This window comes from Phoca vitulina, unplaced genomic scaffold (genome assembly GCF_004348235.1).
Source record: "Phoca vitulina isolate PV1807 unplaced genomic scaffold, GSC_HSeal_1.0 scaffold23, whole genome shotgun sequence".
Lineage (NCBI taxonomy): Eukaryota > Metazoa > Chordata > Mammalia > Carnivora > Phocidae > Phoca > Phoca vitulina.
The window spans coordinates 7,179,254-7,192,182 of record NW_022589726.1 but is presented as its reverse complement, the minus strand read 5'-3'; the positions used below and the strand labels follow the sequence as shown (position 1 = coordinate 7,192,182).

Here is a 12,929-nt window from a genome sequence, read left to right as displayed (position 1 = left end):
CTAAATGGCATGCTAGGAGAATTATTGTTTAAAAACTGTTTGCTGCATATGTATCACTTTATTACATTTCAGCCATGTTTACTAAGGTGTGAGAGAAGTTCAAACATAATAGACTGTCATTTTTCTGAATTGCTAATGAGAGCGGCAGCACTGAACACACAAATCAAGCCGGCTCGTCTTGCCCAGTGTTATTGGAGAGCTCAGTATGTACGAGCAGCCACACAGCAAAATGGATCAGTTCTCCGGGGGAAATCTTTAATGTGCACCTGCCATGATAAGTAATAAGTTCTGCCTTGCATCAGTCCATTTATAGACTCTGGTTATTTTCACGTATGTTTTAGCCTTTTTTCCTATAGCAGAACACTTGAATGACTCACTCTCATCTTGTCAATTTTATTGTTAAATTCTGCTCCAACCTTCCGCATTGTGCAGTGTTCTAGGACTGCACAGACATCTTCTGCTCAAATGGAAACAGATAAGGCTGGAGGGAGACCTGTGGCCTTTAAAATTCTCTAGCTTCTAGCTGACTTATATTTCACTCATTAGTCTTGGGCAGCAGATGATTTCCTTAGAAATGCCATATTTGGTGCAGCCTTAAGGCCCAGGTGAACAGCTGCTGCACAGCATTCCACAAGTCAGAAAATACATGGCAAACAGAGACGGTTAACACTTGCTTTGTAAGAAAGTATACTAGTCATAAGGTAATGGCCTCTGCCCAGAGCAAAGCTGCCTGTTGCTTTGCACCTGCTCTTTCATTCCACACGCACTGACTGAATCCCGACCAGTTGCCTAGCACTGTTCTATGCACTGGACACACACTCGGGAGCAAGACATGGACGGTAACTGCCCTCCAGGAGCTTACATTGGAGGGAATGAGAAAGAAAAAAAACAATAAACTGATGCGTTAATTTCAGAGAGTGCTAGATATAGCACTATGGACAGAACAAACAGGTAGGGGTAGGGACAGAATCTCAGATATCTATGCAGCTACCAATAGTCTTGGTTTTAGCATTGGAGAAATTTCTCGCTAAAGATGTGGTTTAGTTTTGCTCATTTCTTAAATATTCAATAATCAGAACGCTGGTAAACACTGCTGTGTTGTGTTCTTAATGCTGACTGTGAGGGGTTCTGGGAAGGCACATCCCAGACCTGAGTCCCCTTGTCCTGACCTTGGCCACTGCTTGCTTTTGAGGATGCAGGGACAGCCTGACTGAGTAGCAAAGCTGCTTGTCTTTTGCTATTTTCCCGCGTGGGTCCCGCCCTCCCTAATAGCAGAGTTGGACTCAGTATCTTTGGGAAGCATTGGTGCATCACGGCTCCATTCTTTTTTTTTTTTTTTTTTTTGGACTTTTAATCTCTGAAATAAGTTGAAAATTATAAAACTTGTAGGAACACTATGCAGCACTCCTTCATACACACACACACACACACACATCAGATTTTCTTTTCTAAATCATTTGAGAGTACATTGGAAATATAATGGTCCTTTACCTCTTTTTCCCCAGCTTTATTGAGATGTAATTGATAAAACCATAAGATACTTTAAGTGAACAATGTGGTGACTTGATACACGTGTACGTTGTGCGGTGCCTTCTTTGTATGACATTTCATCCGTGCTCCATTCCACTGACCTTAGTTTGCCATCAGTAGGACTCGCTCATTTTTTGGAGGAACTCAATGGTGGAACCACGCAGAAGAAAGGAGAACCAGCCCCAAACCAGAGTACATGCCCTTCATACACCTGAACAATCTTACGGCTATAAAATCCTAGTGTAAATGTCACACTCTATGTGCCGTAATAATGAGAATGTTCACCAATGTAGTGTCAAATTGTGTGTTAACGAAAACTGGGAAATGCTGGACAGAGAAGGCAGAACCTTCCTCCTTAATTCAAGGTTGCCAGCTTCTCTGTGGTGCCAAGGGCCTGGTAGTATTTTCCAGACTGATTTTTCCGTAGGTGTTGACCCTTCTTGGATGTATTCTAAACAGCTTGGGTGTGTACACCTTGGGCTAATGGACATTTCAGACTCAGCTCCATCATATTTTTACTCCCCCAGCAAATAATCCAAATGTGAGAAGGAAGAATGACTGATACAGACTTCATTCCATTATGGCCAAATTGATGTGTCTTTTTTTATATTCTAGGAGGAAAAAAAATCTCACACAAACTTTTGTAGCTCATTCTGGCTAGAGTTAAGATAATTTTCCTGGGGCACCAAAGTTTGGAAATACAATAGATGTGAATGCTTGATGTCTTCTTGCATTTGTGAATTGCCCAGAAATCTTTGTCAAGACTAGCGTAATCAAAGAAAGCTATCCTACTTGGAAAGAGGAAGCATGTCAAATAAATAATACATGAACTCTAGGCCTTGAGGTCTACAGTAGTGGCCTATCTTTTCCCTACATTAATATTAGACAGACATAATTAAATCCTTCATCTATCTCTAAGTTGGTAATGCAACAAATTATTGCAAAATGTGTTAAACTAGGAGTCAGTAGAGATTTCCTCTAATAATTTGGACAAACCCTTCAAGTGGTCAAATTTCAGTTCACCAGGAATCTGTCAAATAAATGGGAACAGATCAAGAGATTCTTTTTTTTTTTTTTAAGATTTTATTTATTTGACAGCACAAGCAGAAGGAGAGAGAGGGAGAAGCAGGCTCCCTGCTGGGCAAGGAGCCTGATGTGGGACTCGATCCCAGGACCCTGGGATCATGACCTGGGCCGAAGGCAGCCGCTTAACCGACTGAGCCACCCAGGCGTCCCAAGAGATTCTTTTTAATAAACATAGATGTGTGGTAGAATCTGTTACTTCAAAATATCTTTGTACTTGGAAATCATCTTCTCTTTGATTAAAAAAATGGGCAGAAAAGAGATTGAAAATATGACTCCAATATTTTTTAACAGACTTAACAGGTCTTTAATCTATATTTAAACTTCAGTGTTGTAGAGACACTCATATGTCATTTTTTTACTATCATCATTATTAAAATTTTGGAAAACTTTATGAAAGGCTAAGGAATCTTTTTTCCTGCACATTTAGTGTCATAAGAGACATGACTGAAATGACCAATTTCCAAATAACATGAATAATGCATTTCCTCTTTATCCAAAGCAAATGTATTTCACTCCTAAGAGATGTTTAATCCATTCCCTTTTTTGAGAAGAGTAAAGGAGGAGGATGAAAGGATTTACAGTTAGAATTGTCACTTAAGAAAAGACACATATTTGACTTGTGAGTATAAAATAATTGCTGCAGTAATTCTGAGTTTAGACAGGGGATGTGGGTCTTGATATGAATGAAAAGCAAATTATATCTCTGTTAACATTCAAGGTTACCTCTTTGGGACAGAATTATTACAAGTTGCTCCTTGTTATGCCATGAAAATAGTGGAACCCATGTTAAGAAATCTTGTGTATATGTGTACGTGTATAACTATTTATTCCAGGGAGCACCAGGTCTACATTTATAGAATAAGTTTCAAAGAACTAAGCTTTCATAAAACTTGGATCGAGAAGTTTAATATGCCTTCCACTACCTTAAACTCTTCCTCCACTACACTCTCACTCCTTCCATCAGAGAAAGTGCTAACACGAATGATCAAATTCAGTCAGCACTGTTGGATTGTTGAGAGTGGAGTTTGGGGGTAGATGTGAGGAAAACCATAGCTCCTTTAAGGTTCTAGCTTCCTTGTGTTTGCTTATGGTATCTGGGGCAGCAAAATGGCTGTAGGGCTGCATCTGCCCTGAGAGTTATCTTTTCACCAAGAAGATCCATGGTCTGCTAGATTAACCAAGAAAGACCTGTTTAGGCCTTCTTTCAATTCCTTGTTGCATTTTTCTCTAGACACAACTTTCCTTGCTACCAAGGTGGTAAAACACCTTTGAGGAGGGTAAGATTGGGAGGGGAGCACAGGAGAAAGGAACAAAGGCTGCAAACTTGCATTTTGCTCTTATGGCTCCATGTGGTCCAATGGAGTTCAACAGGAGAACATTTCAGGATTTTTCAGCTAAAGCTTCCACAATTAATAAAGAGTGCGCATTTTCCCAGACTCTTCCTCTGTGCATTTCTTTCTCATGGACTTGGTAGGGGTAAAGGTAGTAAACACAGTAGGTGACGGGTCAAGACTTCTGGATGCTGGGTTAGATCTCTCCTTAAGTGACTTCTTGGCTATAGATCAAGGGAGGACACCCCCCCTTTTTTTGTCAGAACAAGAATTAATAGGTACTTTTAAGTAAGACAGTAAAGTCAAGTAAGTAAAGGTTCAGAACTTCAAGTGTTAGAAGTCAGTCGGGAAGCAGTTTCTAAGAAGTTCCTTAATTTTCTCCTTACGATATAGTAAGTAATAATCAGCTATTAACCACTTTGGTTTCTTGGCCCTCTGGCTGGTGAAGTCTTTTTTCTTGGACTGTTCTTAATAAGAGGATTTTCAAGACCCTGAACCCTTCTGGATGCCACCTCATTAGAGATGAACAAAAAGGTGTTTGTCCATGTTTAAACCCTAAGAAAATAAGCCTATGAAGCCTACAAAAAAGGTTTGTGATTCTAAATAAATTGATTCTATTAAACTGATATAAGGAGGACCAAAGGAAAAATTTCTGTAATGAAGAATCACTGTGTGTCATGAACTAAGGATTATGATGAACGACTTCTGTGTACCTAGCACGTAACTTAAAAAACTACTTAATGATCTTAGGGAAAAGTTTAGCCCTCAAACATGTGTTATAATTTAGTAACACTAGAGAACCCATGAAAAGAAAACAAGATTATAGTCAGTGCTTTTGTTCAACATCACATAAAGTGGTAAGGACGTTAGGAAGTCTCTTCCCTCTTTCCAACAGAGGAGTAGTGCATACCAGGTAATGCAGAGAAGCCAGGAAGGAATTGATGGATAACTGGCATTCCTGAACTTCAAACTTTGGGTACTTCCTTACTGCTGACAAGGAGAAAGTAGAGAACACAGCCCACAGCTGACTACAGTAGTTTTTCTAAATGTGACTAGCATTAAGAATGATGTTTTATAGAATGGAATAGAAGAAATCTCAGCACTGGGTGATGCCATCCAATTATAGAATTCAAATTACTTTAGAATCTTCAAAGCACACAAACAAGGATGTATAACATATTTACAGCCTCTTTATAAGCCATGAACTTTCATAATGAATCCAAGCCTTCAGAATAAGAATAAAAATAACCACATGTCATTCTTATAAAAGTAAATAATAATCATTAGCAGGGTTGCTCAGAAACTGGACTCATATTGCTCTTATTCAAATAGAAAAAATCCCCGTTTCACTGACAGACTTTGCCAAACCATTCAATTTAATGTTGGAAACACTGCTTTATTTCTCCTGAATTGTTACACTACTATGCTCTAAAATCCCATAGCAAAGGTTTAGTGGTACTCAATTTACTCGTATAAAATATATAAAGACATTATTTTTGATAAATGTCTAAATGTATTAATGGTTTTAACCCTTCTCTTAAGTACAGTTGCTTCCATGAGAGCTTTTCCATGGATTAACTAGTTTACATCAAGCTTGCATAGTATTTTGAATTTTTCTCCTCCTTTAGAACTTTTGTGTCATTCTCAAACTCAAAACTTGAAAATATTGAAGTTTTGGAGTAAAGGTATTTTAAGATATTTGTCCAAAATATTTTGTTTAAAAAACAGGTATCACTTATTGAATTAAAGAATCCTAATCACAGCTTCCTAAAGAGACAAAGCCCCAGAATTTTACAAGAGTTGCCCAGTGGAAGTAAATCCATGTTCAAAGAGCTAAGAAGAAAGGACCAATTTGTTATTCAGTAAATATATGTTCTGCCACAGCAATTTTGAACCCCTTTGTTCTGCCTTGTATGTCTTAGTAAAGAAATAGATGCTGCTGTGAAAGTCACCCCCTGGAAACAGAGAAGAGAGTAAGCAAATGAGTGAGAGCTGACATAACTTCAAGTCATTTTACAAAGGATTTGCACATAAGATGATTTCTCACAAGTTGGCAAGCTTTTCCAAAGTCTAGCTGTTTTGAATATCCTTTGAACAAGTTGTGTAGAATGCAGTCTACACCCTATGAAATTGCATTGATTTTTATTACCAAGTTGGAACTATTTAGGATCACCAAATAACAGGGTTCAAAAGTAAAACAGCTGAAAAATCCAACAGTCTGGTCTAACCTGGGATGCTCTGTCTCCTCACAGCCAACGCTCCATCAGGCGGCTTTGTCTGGCTGGCGGATTTAGTGTAGGGGCTCTCATCTGCAAAGGTACAATGAAGCGTTTGGTTAATTTCCATCCAGTTTCTAATGTAGTGAAGATCTTTTAATGGACTGCAATCCTTCTGCCAGAGAGAGGTGATATGGTACGGGATAGGAGAAAGAGTCGGGAGATCTGAGTCTTAACCTTGACTTAGCTGTGAGACAAGTCATTTAAAATGTTCTGAACATTCGTTTTCTCACCTATAGAAGAGGGAGATACTTTCTCATCTACCTCTTAGGAGTGTCAGGATCAAGCTATAGTGTACATGAAGGCATAAAAGGATAAGAACTATGCAAATATAGTGTACAAATTATTTGTCTTTCACCTAGATTCATTTATAAATAAGTATCAGTGAATATCACTAAGAGGAAGAGAAAAAAGGAGTAAAATGGCTCAGTGGGCACTAAGAATAATCAGCTCGAAGAACAAAGGAAATGAAAAGAAATGTTATATTTCAGATGACAGAGCATTACAAGCAGATGACAGAGCATTAGTATTGCAGGAAAATAAAGACACACAGAATTAGTAGGTTCCTCTTGGAAGTGAGAAATGGCATCCAGAGCAAAATGGAGGGACAGGGACATTTAGAGTAAGACCAGAGAAGCTATGTTGAGAACAGGGAAGGAATGATGGTTTGGCAAAAGAAGATGTATATTGCAATGGACTGATCCAACCTCTTTGAGAAAGAGATAAAAATAACCTACAGAACCATGAAGAGAGCAACTGAAAACACAGAAGGACTAAAGCTCAGCATATCTGTGACAATTAGGCAAGAAGCTGAACGAACAAAACACTAAGTGACAAGATCATAGAGGTGATGGATCCATGAAAATCTAAGTAAAGTGACTTATATTTAAATACAGAAAAGGATTTATTCTGGCTTGGAATACAGGAGTAATGATCTAGGATGGCAAATATTAGGGTTAAAAAAGAAAGGAAGAATTCTTCCCAGTTTGCATGGGGCATTTATATAAGATAAGAGATGTCTGAGTGACAACCTTCAACATTTTCAAGAATAAGATGTATATGGCCTGAGTAGACATAATGTAAAATAATTATCTAGCAAATCTAGTCAAGCTAGATGATCCAAATGGTACTTCTGGTCACACTGTAAGATAGGTTTGTTGTGGTTATTGTTGTAATAGGAAATCATTAAATGATTAAAAAGAACCATATTGTACATTGTAAACTATTAAATATTACAGTGATTTAATTCTTCAAGTAGGCTTTATCATCTGAAAACATTAATTCTCCCAAATAAGTAGGCTGTGTTTCAAAATTGAGGAACTCGATTCTGTTCTAGGATGTACTTCTGGTTGAAATGATTCACGATTTCTTCATAAAACTAACAAGGCCTTTATAAGCAATGACAAAAAGGAAAGATTAACACTGCTGTAGGCTGTAATTAACTTAAAAAATGGAAATCACGCTGTTTCATGTTTATATCCCATTTGTCAGACAATTCTTTATGTTCTTCCAATCTTAGATGTAATCTACCAACTTTCAGATACCAATACAATCAACAGCATCATTTTTGCTTATGATACAGTATCCTGGATCCTTGACTCTTCTCCTTGCAAATGCAATGTTGAGTATTATCAGAAACCACAACACAAAATGTAAGCATTGCACTACAAAAGTCTCTATTTGCCCCACCACTTCCACTTGAGTATATGAGTGCTTTTCTCACAGTACTGATTTAATAACCAGGCAATATGCTTTATACAGCACCTATTAAAACAAACTTACTCTATGTGAAAATCTGGATTCTTTATAAAACCAATTAAAAATATATTTTCTTTCATAATCCAAAACTTTGAAACTGTATGAGTCCAGAGCACTGAGCCAAGGAGATATAGATCATAACAACCAGTTTTAGGGACAGCATCTTGGAAGCCTAAAGGCTTTCCTCAGCTTTCAGTTTGTCAAGAGTCCAGCCAATTAAAGTCTTGGGTTGAATCCAGCATTGGATTTTCTTAAAGGGCAATAAGAGATTTGTCCAGGAGGCTCTAGGGGATTTTTGCACTCAATGCTCTATTTTGAGGAGCTTTTTTTTTTTTTTTTTTTTTTTTAGAAATTTACCACTTTGCAATACATAAGTAGTCAACCTTGGTAAAATTGTTTTCTCACTTATATTTGAAAACAGTTTCCTTGACTTAGAGCTGAGATAGTCTAGTAATGCACATCCTTATAAGGTTGAAACCACATTACAGCTGATCACCTGGCCAGCCTCTACATAACCATTCCCCAGCTCCCACCCCCACTCCCAGTATTAAGAGTGTCCTTACTGAGCGTAAACAAAAATCTAGAAGCCAAAAGTTGTATTGGTCAAAGTTCCAGACTGAAGTAATTTTGATATTATCTAAAAATAGCTTGCCAAAGTCAATCAGGTTGAAAGCAATAACTCCTAAAGGTGAGTCAGAATCCTGGTAACATTTATCATGACACTTACGGGGAGCACAGCAACATAGCAGTATGGCACCATTGAACATTTGTGTGTGTGTTTTTATACGTGTCAGAGGTAGAATTTAGTGATTCATCAGTGGCATATAACACCCAGTGCTCATTACATCAAGTGCCCTCCTTAATGCCCATCACCCAGTTACCCCATCCCCCACCCACCTCCCCTCCAGCAACCCTCAGTTTGTTTCCTAGACTTCAGCATCTTTTACGGTTTGCCTCCCTTTCGATTTTCATCTTATTTTATTTCTCCTTCCCTTCCCCTATGTTCATCTGTTTTGTTTTCTAAATTTCACATATGAGTGAAATCATACGGTATTTGTCTTTCTCTGACTGACTTATTTCACTTAGCATAATACCCTCTAGTTCCATCCATGTTGTTGCAAATGGTAAGATTTCATTCTTTTTGATGGCTGAGTAAATTCCATTGTATATATACACCAGATCTTTATTCATTCATCTGGCGATGGACATCTGGGCTCTTTCCATATTTTGGCTATTGTGGACATTGCTGCTATAAACACTGGGGTGCATGTGCCCCTCCATACTGTTTTCCAGACTGGCTATACCAGTTTGCATTCCCACCAACAAGAGGGTTCCCCTTTCTCCACATCCTTGCCAACATCTGTTGTTTTCTGAGTTGTTAATTTTAGTTATTCTGACCAGTATGGCGTAGTATCTCATTGTGGTTTTGATTTGTATTTCCCTGATGCTGAGTGATGTTGAGCATTTTTTTTTCATATGTCTGTTGGCCATTTGTATGTCTCCCAAGAAGACATACAAATGGCTAGCATTTGTTTCTAAATAAACTTTTCCTAAGAATATCTGTTTATTTTAAACTGCTAGGAGGAATCATAGGCCTTTTATAAAAAGCTACCCATCACAGAATGGACATGAACTCTTGATGTGATTTACTCAAAGTCAACTCTTGATTCACAAACTTTGCTTGAAAGTAGAAGCGGAGAAAAGACACTAAATATATCAGTGGCTGATGGGTCCATAGTAGGATACTAAAGGATAAGAATGTCTGGGGTACATTTTAATCCTTGAGCATAAAGTCATGGAGAGCTATGGAGTCTTCTACTGCGGTTTTCTCATGTGTTCCTTAATGGAGATTAGTGGATATATCATTAGAATTTCATGGTTATAAGGAATGATTTAGACCACTCTTTCATTTTATAGTCAGGACTTAAAGTCCAGAGAGGTAAGTTTATGAACACACATCTAGAGTGAGTCTGGATTGATCTTCTTTTATTTTTATTCCCATGCTCTTTCCTCCTTATGCTATATCCTCTTGGGTGAACAATGAGCTTTGATAGGTTCTTAGTTGCATGCTTCTGTATCACACAGGTAAGTGTCTGGACACCACTCCAGCAGAGAGCTTGCATAATATAAGTTAATTCCTATGGAGAAGGCTATGAAAATGAGCAATCATAGCTAATTCCTTTTGTGTCTATATAAATCTCATTCCCCCTTCCTCCACATATTTGTTTGCCCAAAATGAAGCGTACTTAAATTGTACCACAGAACCAATCTATACTTTTAACTTCACTTTTTGGAAGATGCAAATTTAAAATAAATGCCAATACAATGCACTGTTCCTCAATAAGGGCCTTAAAAGTTTCACTGAATATAAGATCCATGTTAATACTTCTTTATCTTATCAGGGAGACACTAAATAGGCTTTCAAGTTCCACCCAATTACATAAATGAATTTAAAAAAATAGGTCAAATAATAAGGAAAGGAATCAGTAGATAATATCTCCAGAACAGTGTCTGACACATAACATGCATTCATTAAACATTTGCTGATAGATGACTGAATTATATTCAACTTTTCAAACTAGAGCATTTACTATAAATAAGCAAGCGGAAGAAAGTCAAACATTTGTTATGAGCTATTCTCCTTCCTACCTCTGATTTCCTTTTTCTAGATTTATAGCCTATTCCTTTTAATGTCACATCATCACCCAACAGCTATTAAGCACTGACTTAACATGTATGTTAAAAATCTGTGACTCTTTGTAAAACTAATATTAAAATATATTTCTTTTCATTTTCATTCAGACTACAGAAAGATTTATCAAACAACTTTTAAAATAATGCCTTTAAGCAAAAGAATTCTGATTTTCACACAGGACTTCCAGCTTTGACTTTGATGGTGGATCATATACAAAGGGAGCCTTATTGAAAGTCACCATAGGGGCAAAGCAGACATTCAACTGGTGAGTTACTGCTCACTGAAGTGAATGCTGTAAGTAATCATTAAGGGCATCACAGGGTGTCAGAACTGTCAACCTTTCCTAATGACATCTTAGCAGCTAAATAATCACTGTCACACTTGATGGCCGCCCACTGTCACAGGAGCTGTATATTGGTAATAACAAGGAAGAGCACAGGTCGCCTTTAGAGTGACATCCCATGAGGCTAGGGAAAATGCCTTCCACTAAATGGAGAATCGACACTGTGACAGAGGCACAGAAAGGGCTTAGTCAAGCATATACTTAAAACAGAAGTGGAACAATGGGGAAGACCATCTGTCCCTCTCATTCCCCCAACTTTGGTCAGTCTCCTCATGTGCCAAACACAGGAGGGGCAAACACAGATCATTTGTTTTGGTTACATATTCCAAGTGAAGCTGGTGTTTGTAAACCTGGAAAGCTAATAGCAGGCACTAAGAAGTAATGCTTCATTCTGGATCATGACCAAAGCCCATGCTGGAGCTGAGAGAACCACATCTTGAGGAATGGACGCAGGTCCCCTCCTATTCTCATAACCTTGAATGGCTGCCTGACATCAAATAGCATCCATGTGTAATCAGGCTGCTTCTTGTCTCTCCATCTCCTGCCTCCCCCATTTCCAGTGTTTGGGCTTCCCAGAGGGAGTGGATATGACTATGGTTTCAAGGATCCCTAGCTATATTCATGGTTTTGTTGAAGAAAAAAAAAAATTAATGTCCTCTGGCTGAGACTAATCAGCCTATGCTAAACAATTCCTAGCAACTAATTATGCACAATTGAGGCACCTGCTAAGCCAACAGATCCCTTAACTTCTTGATTAGGAAAAAAAAAAGAGGCATTTTCTGCAATTAAACATTATGACCATTCCCTAGCAGCGGGGAGATAGGCAGCTCATGGCACAATGTTCGTGCATGTCATTACGAACTCAGAAAAAAACTCTGTTTTTCGTGAATGAACAAAATGAAATCCATTGTGAAGGGAATAATCTGTCCCTTGAATTCAATTACATTCCACAAACTTTAGTGCCTACTATGTGCAAACTAGGAATCAAAGTGGATAAAAGATAATAAAACTTTAAGTGGAATGGTGATTGAAGAATCCTTATTGCTTCGTGGGTTTGAGACTAGAACATGCGCTTCATTAGCTGAGGGGAGAAATGAGCACAGGCTTAGGGTACTGGTGGAGGGGGCGGGGCACAGGAAGAGAAAGAGAGCTCTATTGCAACAAACGTATGCAGAATTCTGCAATCAGAAAAATCAAGAAATAGGCCATTTTAATTTTCAACTAACATGGAAGTTTTGTGTGATGTGGGACCATAATCTTTTCAGGACCTGGATCTTGTGAACATTTTACCCCAGCCCAGCATGAACGTATCGTAAGTCGGCTGTTTCTCTTTTTTAGACACTAGACTTCCAGTTTAGTTTGCTGCCTTGGTGGTTTGATGGCACATTCTAAAATTTAAGCAAGATTTCCTATAGAGTAGCTGTCAAAGGGTTTTAACAATAGACTTACTTATATGTTATACTTATTAAAATAATGTATAAATACAAGCACCATACCCCACACAATTTAAAGAAAAACACACTCAAAGATATGGCCCAATCCGCCTCTTCAATCCCAAATAGTTCTTAATCTCTGATAAAATAACCTTTTCCCCCCTAGGGCCAAACAAAAAAAAATGCACCCTCAATCTTTCCTAGAGTCAGAAGCTTCTGAGTTGTACATGGGTTTCAGTTGTACATGGGTTTCAGTTCAGTGGTGTGTTGAAGCAATGATATGGATAACTGCTTACATCTGACTGTGAGAATGAATTAGTTTAATCTCCTTGCCTAATGGATGAAGTAGTCCACAAACTAGGTTTAAACCAGAAGGGAGCGGGAATGATCTGAGCTTGCTGGTAGAAGGCAGAGGCAGTGTGCTCCTCCAGTCCAGTCTTCTTCCTACAAAGAGATGGTTTCCCTCCTCTCTTTTGT

General features: G+C 38.2%; 1 protein-coding gene across 11 annotated transcripts in view; it reads right to left on the bottom strand.

The window, feature by feature from the left end:
• GRIP1 (glutamate receptor interacting protein 1) overlaps positions 1-12,929 on the bottom strand; it is a 659,234-nt gene that overhangs the window by 186,113 nt on the left and 460,192 nt on the right. For 9 of the 11 annotated variants that reach the window (XM_032420895.1, XM_032420897.1, XM_032420896.1 and 6 more), the window contains exon 2: positions 6,176-6,256. The exons of the other annotated variants lie outside the window; for them this stretch is intronic. In XM_032420895.1, the coding sequence (XP_032276786.1) occupies positions 6,176-6,256 (81 nt within the window). The remainder of the gene's footprint in view (positions 1-6,175; positions 6,257-12,929) is intronic. 11 annotated transcript variants of the gene reach the window in all.